The 19,227-nt window shown below is 46.5% G+C and overlaps 1 protein-coding gene across 2 annotated transcripts; it reads left to right on the forward strand.

The window, feature by feature from the left end:
• The first annotated feature begins 104 nt into the window (after nt 1-104).
• map2k4a (mitogen-activated protein kinase kinase 4a) lies at nt 105-19,212 on the forward strand. 2 transcript variants are annotated; one of them, XM_056287303.1, is made up of 13 exons: nt 105-671; nt 2,728-2,763; nt 4,627-4,659; nt 8,771-8,873; nt 9,113-9,287; nt 10,969-11,088; nt 11,196-11,315; nt 11,413-11,464; nt 11,722-11,849; nt 15,071-15,148; nt 16,066-16,214; nt 17,920-17,965; nt 18,333-19,212. In XM_056287303.1, exons 1-13 carry the CDS (start codon nt 506-508, stop codon nt 18,444-18,446), a joined length of 1,320 nt encoding a protein of 439 aa, XP_056143278.1. In that variant the 5' UTR covers nt 105-505; the 3' UTR covers nt 18,447-19,212. The 2 variants fall into 2 exon arrangements, with proteins under 2 accessions (XP_056143278.1, XP_056143279.1); XM_056287304.1 differs by lacking the exon at nt 4,627-4,659.
• Nucleotides 19,213-19,227: the final 15 nt, after the last annotated feature.

Genomic DNA, 19,227 nt, shown 5'->3' on the forward strand with positions numbered 1-19,227 from the left:
CGGCGTCGGTTTCCACGGGAGGCGTGTCACATAAAGAGGCGTCCCTGCGCCCCGTTTCCGTTTCGTAATAAGCCGGAAGACTACAAACGGCGAGGGAAGTCGGTACGGTTGGGCCGCGTACACGTTCGCGCATGTAAAACACCCGCCCACAGCGCTCCGCGCCTGGCAGCCGTGGGCGCTGACGTGCTCGCTAGTGTCACCGGGTCAGCTGATCGCGGGATCGTTAAGCCGCTCGGCTGGCTAGCTGCGTTAGCTACCCGTGTTAGCTAGCCCCCCACTTGCACGTTGTGTAACTTGAGGAGGCTTACCAAGCTGGCACTTGTGCACACGCACACTACTTTATGTCGTTATTGAGGCGTGTGCCACTACTAACTCCGCTCGTAGCTATCCCCCCACCTGCTGCCAAATCGAAGCTACGGAAGCCCGGCTGCTCTCTCTCTCCGCCCGGGCAGGGGAGGGCGAACTTGGTCTCGGCGTGTCTGCATTGCAGCCTCCGGCGCTGCTGATGGAAATCAAACACACAACAATGGCGACTTTCAGTCCCAACAACTCGACAACATCCGCCGGCGGCCACAACAGCAGCAGCGGCGGCGGTGCAGGAGCCGCGGCGCAGCAGCAGCAGCAGCAGCAGTCCCAGGCTCAGCACGTCACCACCATGAGCAGCATGCAGGGTAAGCGCGGAGGGGAACGCGAAATATCTGCCCCAGCGAAGGTTGAGGTTAGCTTGGCTAACCACGGAAGGCTCAGCCTGCTCCCCGGATGGGAAAAGGCGAGTAGGACAGGTTGTAGGTTAGTGGTCAGTGCTGGCGGCCTCAAGTCAGGGGGTTGCGGGTTCGATTCCAGCTCAGCTGTGTAGAGTTCGTACGATCCTCCATCTGTCTGGGCCTGTGTGGGTGTCTTCCCGCAGTCCCGTACGTTTTAAGTGAATTGGGAGTTTTTTTTAAATGCCCAAAAGTATGCCCAATGATTGATAGCACAAAGGTGTGCCCCAAAAAAAATGTCCAGTGGTATCTGTGCCCGCGCCCTTCTTCTTGCCTGCTGGGATGGCGCTAGCCCCCCGCCACTGACATTGAATCGGATTGGGCAGGTACAGAAATGAGTGGTTGTGCAGGATGGATGGATGGATGGATGGAGGATTGTGATTACAAACTACACACAAATACATATACGGTTTGTAGGGATGCACTGTTGGCACTTTTTTTTGAGAGAGAGATTGAAGTATTGGCCCATACCGAGTACTGATTAGTTGGCAAAAAAAGGAGATAGAATCCCTTTTCCTCTCTTTACCTTTAAAGAAATACCGTGTTCTATGTGCCATGAAAATAGTAAACCAAGCTATTTTGCTGTTATTTAGAAAATGTTTTTCATGGCCTTTAGTATCAGATTTTAATCTTGGGTAAAACCTCCAGTACTGATACTCTATTCTAGCCCGATATTGACCTGATATCTGATATACCAGTATTATTATAGGTGTAAAATACATAAATTTGTATACATATGTTCTTTTTACTTTTTAGCTAACTACAAACTGTAACTGGGAGTGAGGACACTTTCACCTAACGCTGATCCAAGGTTTCTCTATTAAGAGTGATGCAGTATTTCTCAGATGATCTCCTAATGAATGTGATTAATCCATAATCATAATCATCCATAGGTGTTTGAATGGGCTGTGTGTGAGGTGTGGGCCCTATGATGGACGGGTGATCTGTCCCTCCCTCTGCTCCAGTGCATGCTGGGATAGGCTCCAGATGCCCTTCAGTGACCCGGAATTGGTTTAGGCAGACATATAGATAATGGATGGCGGGATGAATGGCTGTGCTTTCAAACTATATACAAACCATATACATACACTGTTTATAGTTACTAACTATACTTAGCACAAAAAGTAAGGAAATGTGTGTTTGGTAGATTATGTCTTTGTTGTAACAATGCTTCTTGGCAATAAATCTTATCCCGTTGGAAAGCCTGTTCATTTCCCTTTAAAATGGCGCCACATTTGTAAGGAACATGCATTTGTGGGATGAGCAGCAGAGCTGAGTATGTGGGTTGCGCCCATGAATAAATTGCCAAATCTTTTCTGCCAATGCCAAACAGCTTATTTTGCTGTTGCTATTGACTCTTGTTTTGAGCCTCTGGTACCCCAGGTGCTGACAATCAGCTGCCTGATGTAAGATTTATTGCCAAGGAGCATTGTTACAACAAAGACATAATCTACCAAACACACATTTCCTTACTTTTTGTGCTAAGTTTATATCAAAACTATATACATACGTACATAAACTACAATCTATGCCATAATGAGAGTAGTTACTCTTGTACCTAATGCAGATCCAAAGTTTCTCTGTCCTCTCTACCTGCTAGATGTGGTATAGCATTTCCTACATCATCTGATTAACGTGATTAATTCAACACATCAAATACTGGTGAATTTCACCAGATCACCTTGTAATGCTCAGTTATAAAGCCGTCAATCTTTGTGGTCTGATGACTTCTCCAAAGTGATGAGTTCATCTTGTGTCACTGTAGCACAGATAACCTCACCATTATCCGTGTTTATGGGATGTCCTCTGGAATGAGCATCCTGAAACTTGAGGCTGGATCATGCATCCTCATCAGCACTTGTCAACACAGTTATCCAAGTCTATATCTCATTCCTACAAACATAAAAAGCCACTGCATATTATAATGCTGATTTTTGTACAAACAATGTCTCATTTTGACTTGCAGAATCCAACACCTGCTGGAGATGTCAGAGTGAAACAGGTAGCTACACACTTTATTGATTTAATAGAGACAGACAAGCATCTCATTTGTAATTTATTAATCATGAAAAGCTAAAAGTTCCTTGTTAGTTTTTGAGGGTACTTTGATAAAATCTTTCTCTTTGTCAAAGACTGTTCATGTCACAACACGGTACTGGATTGTAGTACGAATATTTTACAACAAACTTAACATAATTTCAGATAAAGAATGATGGTAAACCTGAGTCAGAGAACATACTATTTGCTAATGGCAAATCTAGTAGCTTTCCACAGCGGACTCATCCCTCTCCCATCCACCCAGTTCCACTTAGTAGTAAGCTAATTATGTTTACAGAGATGACTATGCTATGACATTTTTACACCAACTTATCACACGGTTTGTAAGGTAAGCACAGGGGTTGCTTCTTTATTTGCTTTAATATTTTGTTTGTCCAAATTCATATGTCGGGGTTAGTGCTGGCCGATTTGGAAAATATTATCACGATAATCATAGTACGTTTTACACAATATATGTCAAGATATCTACTGACATGTGGAAAAATATCAGCTGAGAATCCAACTAATGAAAAGTGTAATATCAAACCAAAACGTGTCTTTGGACCCACAGTCCAAAGACACGTGGGTCGGGTGAATCGGCCATACTAAATTGTCCCTAGGTGTGTGTGTGTGTGTGTGTGTGTGTGTGTGTGTGTGTGTGTGTGTGTGGGCCCTGTGTGATGGCCTGGCGGCCTGTCCATGGTGTCTCCCTGCCTGCCGCCCAGTGGCTGCTGGGATAGGCTCCTGCATCCCCGCGACCCTGAGAGCAGGATAAGCGGTTTGGATGATGGATAATGGATGGATAATGGATGGATGTTTCTCATTATCATTCATTTAAAACACAAAATTGCTTATCGCAATATAAACGTATCAGAAAGTCGTCTTGATATAGTACCGCTGAAAGACGATTAAATGATAATATTGAATGATTGTCCAGCACTAGTCGGGCCAAGGAATAATATTGTGACGTCACATCACCTCACTAGTCTTCTTAGTCCAAATTTACAGGAATCTGTTTATTTGATTTTGGCATTTGAAATTCTGGGATAATATAAGATGAGTGTTGTGGCGTAATCCTCTGTTTTCCTTCCTATTTCACTGACCACCTTTTCACCCCCACTTTAACGCTAACTAATGAAACGTAACTGCCGGCTCGATGGGGACTGATGGTGAGCTGTAAAAAGTGGACCTTTTCTATATAACTGTTGTGTTTTAGCTTGTACTGTGATTCATGATTGTACTTCATTATCATCCCCCATCTCCTCCTGATCTTGTTCATTCTGCTCTTGTTTATTTTATTATAACCTTTTTTTTTTGCCCCTGTGTTCTTTAAATTCTCCCGTTTAATGTGTCTTCCTCAAGTCCTGGTTTGTTGTGGGAACGTGTGTGCATGTAAATGCTTTACCGCGCAGGAAATGCGTTTAACCCTGTAGCTGAATGCTGTGGTGTGTTTGACGCAAGGCCAATTTCTGAGATTGGTCACTTATCAAGAATTCATTTGCCAAATCTAACAAGCCAGTGGCCGCCTAGAGGAGCCGTGTTTTGGTAAATTACATGGAACGGACGTCCTCATAATATCTCCGGGGGCAGTTTAACAACACTTCAGTTTTGATGAGGATGATGAAGAGTGGACATGAACGCTCGAGAGGGACTCGTCATCTGCGGCATCAAGTGTCTTCATTCGGTTGTGAAAGCGGGCCATTTTTCACGGTCACTGGGACACGCGTGCTCAGTAAAGATAAAGAAACGGTCTGTTGAGGAAGCCGTGAAAAGAGGACAAATTTAAGAGGGACTGTGAAGAAAATAAAAGTTGTCTTCTCATCTCCAGGGTTTCAGATAAACCTGTCTGGAGCGCCCCCAAGTAAGCCAAACCTCTTTTGCTACAGCACCCCCCCCCCCTTTGTCTGTGCCTGACACTCTGGTATGGGGGAGTCTGCCCTGCTCTCAACTAATCCACGTGGAGCGGTGATGGATCACAAGTAGGCTTGTGCCGGGAGTCTGAAAGTGAATGTGGCTCGCTCACTTGTGTTTGTCCGCAGTAGCGTGAGATTAAACTTGTGTCCTTTGCTGACTCTCAGTACACTTGTCTTCAGATTGTCTCTTGAGCAACCAGACATCTGCACTTGTGGGGAGGGTTTCCCCTTGTTTTGGCTCATTATTATGTTAGGGCATCACTTCACAATAAGGTATTATACAGTATAAGTGGTTACTAATTACTTCATTAATGGTGGAGAACTCAGTTTATTCATGTGGTATAAATCAGTATTAAGATGTCATCATGCATTAATAAAAGGCAAGGCAGCTCTATTTATATAGCATCCCCCCAGCTTTTTTTTCCTCCTCAATTGTATCGGGCCAATTACCCCACTCTTCCGAGCTGCCCCGGTCGCTGCTCCACCCCCTCTGCTAAGCCGGGGAGGGCTGCAGACTACCACATGCCTCCTCCCATACATGTGGAGTCACCAGCCACTTCTTTTCACCTGACAGTGAGGAGTTTCGCCAGGGGGACGTAGCACGTGGGAAGATCACGCTATTCCCCCTAGTCCCCCCTGAGCAGGTGCCTGCGACCAACCAGAGGAGGCGCTAGTGCAGCGACCAGGACCCATACCCACATCTGGCTTCCCATCTGCAGACACGGCCAATGATGTCTGTAGGGACGCCCGACCAAGCTGGAGGTAACACGGAGATTTGAACAGGCGATCCCCGTGTTGGTAGGCAACGGAATAGACCGCTACACTACTTGGACGCCCCCTATATAGCACATTTGAAATAAAAGGCAGACTGAATGTGCTTCACATAAAAAAAGATACAATAAAAAAGGATTTAACAAGTCATAAAAAGACATTTCAATTAAAGAATAAAGAAATAAAGTCAAAATGTAATGCAAGATTTACAACTTCGCAAAAGTCAAAGTGCAAGGTTTGCAGTTTAGCAGATACTAGAATATTTTTTGGCTTGCCAGTTTGGGAGTCCACATGTTAATCAATAGAAGAGAACCTGAAAAGACATTGTCAGAAACCATGTGACTGCTGAGGACTTGAAAATGTCATACACTCCTGGTCATACTGTCATACAATGCATGCAACAACAAAAAAAAAGCCGGTTTCTGTGCAGTAGCGACTACAGCTACAGTGGTTAAGAGTTAAAGTTAGGTGGTGGTTCGTAAGACTGCTAGAACATCTGGAGACTCTCCCCATGTCGGCGCCTAAACTGGCAACCCACAGAGAAAAGAAGCCACTTTATTTTCGTCATTGTACAGGTTAAAATGAATGTGTCTTCTGCACGTAACCCATCCTACTGTGTAGGTTTGCTTGTCGTTTGCTGATAGTAGACCGAGGTCGCAACTCCTTCGGAGCCCGGTTTCTGTCTGGGTAGGTCCCATAGCCTTTACCCCTCCCAGGGCGTCTACAAGGCAGTAGTTTGTTTTGTTATTTAACCCATAACTGGGGTAACCTTGACTGAATTACCAGGACATGTCCACATTCAGGTGGGCCATAGTAATTGGTCTATGGGGGTTACTCCTCCCCCTGCTCAACTGCGGTGGAAGGATGATGATGATTGTGTAGGAGCAGTGGGCAGCTGCAGCACCCGGGGACCAACTCCAGTTCTTCCTTCCAGTGCCTTGCTCAGGGGCACAGACAGGAGTATTAACCCTAACATGCATGTCTTTTTGATGGTGGGAGGAAACCGGAGCACCCGGAGGAAACCCACGCTGACACGGGGAGAACATGCAAACTCCACACAGAAAGGACCTGGGACAGCCTGGGGTTCGAACCCAGGACCTTCTTGCTGTGAGGCAACAGTGCTAACCACTGGGCCACCGTTCCACCAAGAGGCTGCAAAAAGTCTTGTTATAGTGTTAGTATCGCTTATTACTGATTTATAACACATTAATAAAGTAATCAGTAACCACTAATAAAGCCTTTAGAAAGTATGCCTTATCGTTAAGTGTTTCAGTGAGTTGGCACAAAAGTGGGGGAGTAACTTGTCAAAAGCAAATGTTATTTCTCGGTACTTGAACGTTTGTCTGTCTGCTCTCATCGGCACAAGCCTATGGGCAGGAGCTTCCATTGACCCCCTGCAATAAAGAGTCAGCCTGTGTCCTCATGGCGATTGGCATAGTGTATGTTGGGCAAACCTGAGGAGGATGGCGGTCTTTTCATCCGTCCTAGTTCTCTTTCAACAATGGAAGCTCTGCTCATTAGATGATGTGATACTAACAAGCACAAGTAGTTGCCTGTTTTTCTGCCCCTGTAGGGCTTGTTTTGTTTAACCCATTTGTACTGGTTTTAGTATATAATCCACCACCGAGCCACTTCTTCTTTTTGTTTTTCCGGGGCGGCGGGGGTAGTGTGTGAGCTGCATTTAAGCGTAGTATCTGCCTGTTGAGACACGGACACAGATTCAGAGTTGTTCTTTTCCAGCATTGTTTTCCATTCGGCCTATTGGAATCTGAGTACACACATTCTTGTGGTGTTTTGGGTGGAGCTAGCATGGAGCGCTTCCCTCAATTCAAGGTGAAATCAAAGCAGTTGGCCTTGAGAACGCGTCTCCATTGAGCTCCATTAGTGTCTTTTTTTTCTCCCCCTCTCTCCATTTATGTGTTTGCTTGCGGGTCCTCTGTGCCCGGCTTCACACACTGTGCGCTGAATGCAGGCATCCGGGATTTTGGTGGCATGCTTCATTGTTCTTGAACACTTTTCTTTTTGTCCTATTTCTGTAAGTCAAATCAGTAGTGCACAGAGCTCCAAAATAGAAAAGCTTTGCATGGTGGTTTAGAAACACGGTGGGTATTTATAGGCTCAGCATATCAATGAAAAGCTGTGAGAGACACGGTGGTTAATAGGTGGACGTATCATGCCACCGATGAACAGGCTTAAAACTGGCTGGCTCCGTCAGCCCGAGGGAAGGGTTGAAGTAACGGCCTTCTTGTCTGGAATAAATCATTTTCTCATGAGAAGCCTTGCCATCTGACTTCCAGATCCTGGGCTAAACCTGGTCAGACTTTTAGATTAGTAGTCATGCTTTGTAAATGCTTGATTTATTTATTTATTTTTGGCTCATTTAGAGCAAATACAGAGACATCAGTAGACGTGGCCTGTTCATTTCTCTTCTCTTTATCTCTTTCTTACCCATTTTTGCATCAAAAGTTAAGGTTACCCAGCATGTGGTCATTTTGTTTTGAACTGAGGCTTTATTGGGGGAAATTGTGAGGGCGTCCAGGTGGCGTGACGGTCTATTCCGTTGCCTACCAACACGGGGATTGCGGGTTCGAATCCCCGTGTTACTTCCTGCTTGGTCGGGCGTCCCTACAGACACAATTGGCCGTGTCTGCAGGTGGGAAGCCGGATGTGAGTATGTGTCCTGGTCGCTGCACTAGCGCCTCCTCTGATCGGTTGGGGCGCCTGTTCAGGGGGGAGGAGGAACTGGGGGGAATAGCGTGATCCTCCCACGCGCTACGTCCCCCTAGTGAAACTCCTCACTATCGGGTGAAAAGAAGCGGCTGGTGACTCCACATGCACCGGAGGAGACGTGGTAGTCTGCAGCCCTCCCCGGATCAGCGGAGGGGGTGGAGCAGAGACTAGGACTCGGAAGAGTGGGGTAATTGGCCAGGTACAATTGGGGCAAAAAAAGGGGGGGGGACAAAAATAAAACAAATTGTGAGGAAACATGGCTGCAGATTTGAAATGATTTTTTTAAATTTTTGGGTGGGGTGCGGCCTGTAGGGTGAAGGGGACGCCAGCAGTCACACCTTTCCTTCAAAAAAAAGCATGTGGTGCCTGTATTTAAGTGAGTTTGGATGAACACAGTCCCTCTGGGTTCCATGTTGTGCGGTGTGTGTTTGGCGTGTGCTGGGTTGTCATTCAGCTGTGTTGCGGTGGACTGTGTTTGCTTCTTGGGTCTTAATCAGCCTTCACAGCTGCTGTCTCGTCTTTATAAATCTAGTTTTCGGTATGCATTTTCCCAACCAGGCAAACGCAAAGCCCTGAAGCTTAACTTTGCCAACCCTCCAATCAAATCCACCACTAGATTCACACTGAATACAGCGGGTCCTCCATTCCAGAACCCTCACATGTAAGTACGCCTCACGGCTGTGCATCAGCCAGGATGCCAGTCCAGCCAGATCAATGGTCTGCTTATGCCACATGCTGACAAAGAACTCATGTCAAGTGGGCTTTAGCTCACTATCTCTATCTGTCTATCTGTCCATCTGTCTGTTGCTCTGTCTGTCTGTTGCTCTGTCTGTCCAAATCAGTGTTTGCTGTTCTGTTGACTGTCATCTTAACATGCACATGTGCTCATGTCGTTCTCAGAGAAAGGCTGAGGACACACAGTATCGAGTCATCAGGGAAGTTGAAAATATCCCCTGAGCAGCATTGGGACTTCACAGCCGAGGATCTCAAAGATCTGGGCGAAATCGGGCGAGGGGCTTACGGCTCTGTCAATAAGATGGTGCACAAGCCAAGCAACCAGATCATGGCTGTCAAGGTGACCGGATGAATTTGTTTACCTATCTATACCGCATCTTGAGTGTATGATTCCGTTATTTTTTCATTCATTTATGCCTGCTCTAAGTTGATAGTGAAGCTAGTGATTATCCCCCCCCTTTTTTTTCTCTCCCCATTGTACTTGGCCAATTACCGTTTTTTGAGCCATCCCAGTCGCTGCTCCACCCCCTCTGCTGAGCCGGGGAGGGCTGTAGACTACCACATGCCTCCTCCAATACATGTGGAGTCGCCAGCCGCTTCTTTTCACCTGATAGTGAGGAGTTTCACCTGGGGGACGTAGCACGTGGGAGGATCATGCTATTTCCCCCAGTTCCCCCTCCCCCCCGAACAGACCAACCAGAGGAAGCGTTAGTGCAGCGATCAGGGCACATCCCACCTGCAGACATGGCCAATTGTGTCTGTAGGGACACCCCACCAAGCTGGAGGTAATGAAATAGACCGCCATGCTACCCGGATGGCGTGATTATTCTTTAAACAAACATTGGTGACGAGCAGACTTGTGAATCTGATGTTCCTTGGGGACAGTAGAAATGCTATTTAATGCTCATCTGTTTGCTGTCGTGTGTTGGGGCAGCAGGTTGAGGGTTGCGGTTGCAAACAGGCTCAATAAACTGATCCGCCGCAAGGCCGGTGACGTTTTGGGGGTGGAGCTGGACTCTCTGGCGGCGATTTCTGAGAGGAGGATGCTGTTGAAGTTATGTGCCATCATGGACAATGTCTCCCACCCACTCCATGACGTGCTGGTCGTGCACAGGAGTACTTTTGGTGACGGACTCATTCTGCTGAAATCCACCACAGAGCGCCACAGGAGGTCATTCCTGCCTGTGGCCATCAAACTTTACACCTCCTCCCTCACAGTGTCAGACACTCGGAGTCAGTAGTCATCAGACGGGCCCTTCCACTTGTTTCACCCTGTCGGGTGTGTGTTTGTGCTGCAGTAATACAGTATAGACAGGGTGTTATATGCTGGAGCATGGCGCACATATGTTTACATATTTTATTCTTATTTCTATTTCTTATTTTATCTTCTATTTTTCTTATTTCTATTTTCTTGTTATCTTGTATCTTGTTAGTTTTTCTTTACTAGAGCGTGAGTGTCTGTAATAGGACCCAGTTTCCCCTCGGGGATTAATAAAGTATTTCTGATTCTGGGCAGCACGGTGGTGCAGTGGTTAGCGCGGTCGCCTCACAGCAAGAAGGTCCTGGGTTCGAGCCCCGGGGTAGTCTAACCTTGGGGGTCGTCCCAGGTCATCCTCTGTGTGGAGTTTGCATGTTCTCCCCGTGTCTGCGTGGGTTTCCTCCGGGGGCTCCGATTCCCTCCCACAGTCCAAAGACATGTAGGTCAGGTGAGAATCGGCCGTACTAAATTGTCCCTAGGTGTGTGTGTGTGTGCGTGTGCGCGCGCGCGTGCGTGCATGTTGGCCCTGGCAGCCTGTCCAGGGTGTCTCCCCGCCTTCCGCCCAATGACTGCCGGGATAGGCTCCAGCATCCCCGCAACCCTGACAGCAGGATAAGCGGCTTGGATGATGGATGGATGGAAGTTATTTTATGGGAACTTGCTCCAAGCGTGCAGCACTTGCAGGATCTTTATAGTCAGACAAAACCGCCATGATGTGATACAGTCTTTGTCTCTAACCTGCGTGGATATGTTTGTTTCTCAGAGAATTAGATCAACGGTTGATGAGAAGGAACAAAAGCAGCTGTTAATGGACTTGGACGTGGTCATGAGAAGTAGTGACTGTCCCTACATCGTACAGTTCTATGGTGCCCTTTTCAGAGAGGTGAGAACGCTTTAAATGTTTTAAATGTAATGTGTTTAAGTTCATATTAATGGGACACGTTTGCAGTGTGACACCTGTGTTATTTCATCTGTTCTGCTTTGTTTCAGGGCGACTGTTGGATATGTATGGAACTTATGTCTACCTCGTTTGACAAATTCTACAAATATGTATATTGCTCATTAGATGACGTGATTCCAGAGGAAATATTAGGCAAAATAACATTAGCTGTAAGTGCCTGTGTGGTCCGTGTCTGTCAGATAAAGCATAAATGGACCCAGTGACCCTCACTTTGACACTGAAACCTGTTTTGTATGCTGTTTGCAGACTGTGAACGCACTTAACCACTTAAAGGAAAACTTGAAAATAATACACAGAGGTAAGATGCTTTCTTACCTCATTTACACCATATTATCTGCCATGAGCAGCTGCTAGGTCCTGCAGCCATTGTACCTACAGTAATGTAAAACATACTACAGTGTGCTGTGAGCCCAAATGATGGCTACTCCAGCTTGAACGCAATGGTTTTCCCATTGAAATAATGTTGTTTGTTCTCTCAGTGTCGCTGAATTTTTCCGATTAGCTTGATAGATCATTGCACTTTGTTGAATCTTGGTTGTCCATCTCCACCCTCAGATATCAAGCCATCGAACATCCTCCTGGACAGAAATGGCAACATAAAGTTGTGTGACTTTGGCATCAGTGGTCAGTTGGTTGACTCAATCGCCAAAACCAGGGATGCAGGTTGCAGACCATACATGGCGGTAAGTGTGTGTTTGTGGATGCCCTTACAGAGTAGAAAAGGCTGGCTTGGTACTGGAAGACCACTGCTCAGAGCCCACGGGCCTTCTGGGTAAAGGTAATGAATGAGCAAGGTTCCTTCTATCATCAGCAACTATAACTGTTGATGGAAATACCCTTGAGCAAAGCACCAGACCCCACTAGTTACCCCTGCAGGGTTCTTCGGTGGCCAGCAGTAGAGTTGGCCAGCTGCCGGGTGTGAACGTGTAGCAGGGCATGTGTGCTCAGTCAACTTTCTCCCGATAATAAAAGTTTTGAGGAGAAAAATTGGGTCATTGGGGAAGTATGGGCATCACATTCGCTTGAACTGGCTTTACTAGTCAATGTAGTAACGGAGTAGTACTGGTGTAGTAATGAAATACTGTTGGAACTATTGTGTTGCATTGTTGTTCTTTTTGTTGCATTTTGTCTTGTGGTATGTGGGATTGTACTGCAGATATACAGATTGGTGATAAAAGACGAACCAACATAAAGTGTCTTAGTGAGGTGTTGGGCCGCCACGAGCCTCCAGAACAGCTTCACTGCTCCTCATCATAGATTCTACAAGTGTCTGAACTCTACTGGAGGGATGGACACCATTCTTCCAGAACATGTTCCCTCATCTGGTGTTTTGATGATTGTGCTGGAGAGCGCTGTCTAACACGTCGGTCCAAAACCTCCCATAGGTGTTCAACTGGGTTGAGATGTAGTAACTGTGAAGGCCACAGCGTATGAGTTACATCATTTTCATGCCTATCAAACCATTCAGTGACACCCCCCCCCCCTGCCCTGTGGCTGGGGGCATTGTCAGCCTGGAAGAAACCCCTCCCATCAGGATAGACATGTCTCATCATAGGATAAAGGTGGTCACTCAGAAAAACTTGGTATTGATTTGCAGTGACCCCAAGTGGACCCAAACCATGCCAGGAAAATGCCCCCCACAGCATAGCAGAGCCCCCGGACCCCCTCACTGTAGGGGCCAAGCATTCAGATGTTATCACCCGTCTGTGCATTAGCTTGTTGCTAACTGGTGCATTTGTGTGTGTGTGTGTGTGTGTGTGTGTGTGTGTGTGAGTGAGTGAGACAGACGATGACCGCTGAAGTGCTGGTACTGCAGGGAGTGATCTAATGATGTCGTCATCACCACCTCAGTTTATTTTTTGTTTCCGTTGGGAGGTGTGTGTCTGTCTGTGTATGTGTGTGTGTGTGTGTGTGTGTGTGTGTGTGTGTGTGTGTGTGTGTGTGTGTGTGTGTGGAGGGGGGTTTATGCTACATTGACATGAGCTGGGAACCCCTCCGCACCCTCCTCCTCTCCGTCCACAGCAGTTTCCATTCTAAATTTGGCGAGGCGCTATCAGGATACCGCAGCACACTTCTGCCACGCGCCTTTCAGAAGGCCAAGAAAGGGCGGCTTCATTCATGTCTTGGTTTGAGGCGAGTTGTCTCCGGGCTCCCGCAGCTGTGAGCTCACAGCCCAGGAATCTGAGAGCCGCATGGCTCCAGTTTCCTGTTTCCAACTGCCAGTCCTGCCTGCCTGGTGCCTGGCCATGCTGAGCACTGATCAGCTAGTGGGTCCTCTGCGGCAGTTCAACTGTCCACATGGTCTGTCCAACGCTGGGCACATGGTCTGTCCAACACTGTCCACATGGTCTGTCCAACACTGGCCACATGGTCTGGGTTAATGTTGGACTATTTACATCATGATGAAAGTGTCCGTATCTTTAATTACTGCATATATTTTTTTTGTGTGTGTGTGGAATTTTCCCCCTTTTTCTCCCCAGTTGCATCTGGCCAATTACCCCACTCTTCCCGAGCCATCTCGGTCTCTGCTCCACCACCTCTGCTCATCTGGGGAGGGTTGCAGACTACTACATGTCTCCTCCCATACATGTGGAGTCGCCAGCTACTTCTTTTCACCTGACAGTGAGGTGTTTCACCAGGGGGCATAGCGCATGGGAGGATCACGCTATTCCCCTCAGTACCCCCCCCCCGAGCAGGTGCCCCGACCGACCAGAGGAGGCGCTAGTGTAGCAACCAGGACACATACCCACATCTGGCCTCCCACCCACAGACACAGCCAGTTGTGTCTGTAGGGACGCCCGGCCAAGCCGAAGGTAACACGGGGATTTGAACTGGCGATCCCCGTGTTGGTAAGCAATGGAATAGACCACCACGCCACCCAGACATCCCTAATTATTAAATATTCAAACAGACCCTTTTGCCCTTACCTGCACCTTTTGGTGTCAGGGTTGTGTTTTGTAGTCTGATCATGTGAGTAATGTCTCTGAAAGCGAAACATCAGCCAACATGTCGTACATCATGTCAGCCCGTGTCTGTTGTATGTGCTGGGATTGTGTCTGTACTTCTTTATGAAAACACCACTGACATCAAGTGATTGCGGAAGCAAAAACCACCCAGCGGTTCCACTGTTGTGCTGTTCACTGTGAGGCGTCAGTCCGTTTGTTACAGCTAGACTAGAGTACAGCCCGCACACGTTTCAGCCCTCGGCAGATGTGGTCCGGCCTTCACGTGGCCTCTATACCGTGAGACGCGTCAGCGCTGTAGCGCAGTGTGTCTCCCGCTGCCGTAGGTGACCTCATCGTCTAATCTGCTGGCGTTAACGAGGCGGAGAGGTGCTCCCACCGTGCCGCCGCGCTGGCCGGCTGACTGGAGCGCTCCGCGGTTGTCACTGGCACCCATTGCTGTGAAGCGCCGCACTTACCATCTGTTTTTTGGGGTTTTGTTATGGTGGTGGTGGAGGTGGGGGGGGGGGTCATAAATGAGGTAATTGGCAGAAGCGGTCGTGTGTAGCGTGCAGAGCCACGTTTGAGTGCTGCAGGCCAGGAATGAGAACATGGAATTTCAACTCGGGGCTCAAAGCTGTGAGGCGTTTCTATACCACATACTGCGCTGCTGAAAACATGTCCAGAGGGGACGAGGCTGCTCCTCAGTATTCCTAAAATGGGCGTCTCTAGAGACGGACAGAAACAGGCTTATTATGGACATGATTTATGTGGGGAACTGGTGGAATTTTTGTTTTTTTATTTTGGAATCAGATTAGGTTGTTTTTTTTTTGGTTTTGTTTTTTTTAAGAAGTATTTTTCTTTTGTAAATAATTCCTTCATCTTGCAGAGCTTTACACTCTTCTCTCATGTTGGTTATTTATTTATTTTTTCATGTCTTTTTTTTTCTTCTATATCCGCAGCCTGAGAGAATAGACCCCAGCGCTTCCAGGCAAGGCTATGATGTTCGGTCAGATGTATGGAGTTTGGGAATCACACTGGTGAGTGAGTCCATAGTCTTAAGTTGCGTCTTGACCAGTGGCGGCTGGTGCTAAAAAAAATTTTTTTCGGGGTGGGGGGCGCAATTTAGCTTGGTGCAGCACACCTGACAGCTACTTTAATGTCCACACAGTCACAGTTATTAAGCAGGACAGTGTAGCCTATAGATTTTATCAGGGTTGGTAGACGGTGGATGATTGACAGTCGAGATGAGGCGTGGTGGTGGGTGTGAACATGATTGACAGCCACAAGAATCATCAAATCACATTAGATAAAAAGACATTAAGACAATACCAATTCACTGCCAATAAAAGTGGGCGTGTCAGGGGCGCACAGAACTGCGCTTCCTGGAAAACCTGAAGAAACCAATCAGACAGCAGCCTCAGGTCACCTGCTCGCCACAAGTTTGAGGGCTTACATAAGGTGTCATTTGGCCGGCGCCCCTCACCCAGGAAGTATATGTATTCAGACAGGAAGTATATGTATTCAGACAGAAATCAACCAAATACCATTTGAACCAATATTTAATGCTGCTGACAGGCGCTCACAGACTGAAAACACTTTTATTTCATAATTATTTGAATTATACAGCTAAATTATATTTAACATGTTTAAGTAGATTTTCATCTCTTGATGTTTGAAGGGGCGCGCCCCAGCGCCCTCTACTGGCCAGCTGCCACTGGTCTTGACCCCTGACCAAAAAAAGAAAAAAGAACCCCACTCACCACAAAAAAATAAAAATCTTTCAGCTATTTTGATATTTTATTGTGTCCATGGATCAGTCTGTAAGGTATGATCTTCTAAGTACATACTTACTTTGACCCAAACACAGTATGTTGTTTGTATTTATTTGGTTTTGTGTGTGTGTGTGTGTGTGTGTGTGTGTGTGTGTGTGTGTGTGTGTGTGTGTGTGTTGCAGTATGAGCTGGCCACCGGGCGGTTTCCCTACCCAAAGTGGAACAGTGTGTTTGACCAGTTGACGCAGGTGGTTAAAGGAGACCCTCCACAGCTCAGCAACTCAGAAGAGCGGCGGTTCTCTCCCAAGTTCATCACCTTTGTCAATCTGTGGTGAGAAAACATGGCTGTGGCTGCCTTTGAGAAGGCCCTCAGAAAGATGCCGGACAGCACTCCCAAATAATGTTTTATTATTTCTGCACAAGCGTTTCGGGCGTGATGCCCTTAATCGGCACGCCAAAAGCGATATACCCAACACGCGCGTTAACAGTCATCTATAATAAATCTGATGCAACAGGTAAAATCACGCGAGACATTGGTGACAATTAAAGAGGACAAACAAATAATTCCTTATTAAGATCCTCTGGCATCAATGTCTCTCAATGGTGAGTAAAGAAAGATCCTGTTTAAAGAAGGATTTCATCTCGCCGCCCCTTTGAGGCGTTCTGGTAGTTTCAGTGCATGTGTTCCTTCATTCGCTCCAGCTGCTGGTGGATGCTGAATTGTCTCGCTGCTGCTGATGTCTCATCATTATTACTCATACCACACTTACCTGCACTGATTTTTTTTCTTTTCAGTTCTCGTTTAGTTTTTCTAATATTATAGAAGTTGTGTGACATTTTAGAAAATAAACCACAGGGCGTCCGGGTGACATTCGGTTCGAATCCCCGTGTTACCTCCGGCTTGGTCGGGCGTCCCCACAGATACCATTGGCCATGTCTGTGGGTGGGGAGCCGGATGTGGGTATGTGTCCTGGTCGCTGCACTAGCGCCTCCTCTGGTTGGTTAGGACGCCTGTTCGGGGCGGGGGGGGGGGCGAGGGGAATATAGTGTGATCTCACTGTCAGGTGAAAAGAAGCGGCTGGCGGCTCCACATGTATGGGAGGAGACATGTGGTAGTCTGCAGCCCTCCCCGGATCAGCAGAGCGGGTGGAGCAGTGACCGGGATGGCTCGGAAGAGTGGAGTAATTGGCCGAGTACAATTGGGGAGAAACGGGGGGGGGGGGGGATCCAAAAAAATCAAATAAAGTAGACTATGTACTGAGTATTACAGGTACCTCTGCCATTTACTTTTACCTCAGCTTCCTGTTTCAGGATGAATAAAATGGATATCTTCTATCATACCATTGTGACAAGGAAAATTACCACTAGGAACAAATGACAGGAAATGATGCAACGTTTTCTTTGGCATGTACGATCTCGTCAGATAATTACTTAGAAAGCCACTTATAACCGAATCTGGGTGGACTTTCAAAAGACTTGCCCACAAGAGGGTCTGTTTTGAGAATTTTCCAGTATTTGCGTTTTTCCTACCTTCCGGAACACTTCACGTATTGTGTCAGCTGTAGGGTATGTCACTAGTACTCACTACTACTACTACTACTACTTTCAGCTTCTCGCGTTAGGGGTCGCCACAGCGGATCATCCGTTTCCATCTCTTCCTGTCCTCTGCATCTTCCTCTGTCACACCAGCCACCTGCATGTCCTCCCTCACCACATCCATAAACCTCCTCTTTGGCCTTCCTCTTTTCCTTTTCCCTGGCAGCTCCATATTCACCATATTGTGTCAGCTGTAGAGTGGGTCGCAATACAGTGAATTAGTTGTATTTTGCTATATTTTCTGTGGTGAACTTTTTTCCCCCTCAAATCATTAGATTGCGTTTGAAACAGGGTCACAGCCGGGTCAGAGCAGAAACTCCTCCGCTGAAGATGTTTGTGATGATGTGTCATCTGCTGTTGATGTCGCCACCTAGTGGTCTTAACATGTCTTTTGTCTTTTTGTGGTATTACTAATTCATCTCTTTTCTGATTTTCTCAAGCCTTACAAAGGATGAGTCAAAAAGGCCAAAGTACAAAGAGCTGCTGGTGAGTTCATGTTGGATCTTTAGGGAACCCAGAAAACAGCAGAATTTTTCATACTTTTACACAACATGTTCCATGACGTTGTGCCGTTTGATGGACACTATTGTACAAAGTTCATCGGCGTAACATAGGTGCATTTGATATGAGTTGCACTATCTGCTCATCCTTGAAGTATTTGTGAAACACTGTGCAAGATGACTTACAAAGAACCACAAAAAGGTTGAGTTTTCCAACACCTGTTAAGACGGCTGAGTGAGACCGTGACAGTTCCGAAGTCAGTTGATGCCATGACTCGATGCTATGTATGTGCTGTGTAGGTATCCCTGCTGGTGAGTAAGATTTTAACTTCTGCTTTTCATCCCCATCCCAGAAACACCCATTCATTCAGATGTACGAGAAGCGCTCTGTTGATGTCGCCGGTTATGTCTGCAGGATCCTGGATCAGATGCCATCCTCTCCCGGCTCACCCATGTATGTGGACTGATACCGGAGCACAAGACAAAAATGAACAACAGCCTGAAATGAGAACGAGATCAAAACCATAAATGACAACAAAGTAATCAAAGCCTGGTGTAAATTTGCTTGGTCCCGTTATTGCAGTGTTACAGAGAAGAATTGTACAAAAAAAGTTGAAAAAAAAAACGAAAACTTAAAACACGCCACGTACAGTTAAAAAAAAAGTGGTGTTCATTTCAGTCACATCCATATAACATATGAACGTTCACACATTTCTTTCTTTCTTTCTCTCCATAAACCCAGACACGTGCACGCACACACACAAAAACACACACACACACACACACACACACACAACAGACACACAGCTTCACATTCATGTAAGTATAATAGTAACGGAACCAGTCAGCCATGGTCTTCACTCATGTCGATGCAAGACCTCATCTCCAAAGTGGAACAGAATGATGATTCAGAACAAGTAAAAAAAAAAAAAAAAAAAAAAAGGAGAAAAAAAAGCCTGGAAATGTATTTATAGAGCAAAATTCACATGTGGAATATTTAATTTGGAGACTTTGAAACATACTGGAATCATGCTCTTTGTGAATCGTCCAGATTTCTTCCATGTATGTGAGTCAAAGCATTGTGTTTGGTATTGTAATGGAACTTTGCTTCTTAGGGTATTAAGCAGTTTAAATGGTTAAAAAAGGGTTAATGCATCGCTGGACAGAATCATGTTTTACCTACTGTCCCCTGTGAGATGGCTTTCCTCGCTGCAATGGACGATATAAATAAAGAGAGAGAATTAAACT

Source organism: Lampris incognitus, chromosome 10 (assembly GCF_029633865.1).
Source record: "Lampris incognitus isolate fLamInc1 chromosome 10, fLamInc1.hap2, whole genome shotgun sequence".
Lineage (NCBI taxonomy): Eukaryota > Metazoa > Chordata > Actinopteri > Lampriformes > Lampridae > Lampris > Lampris incognitus.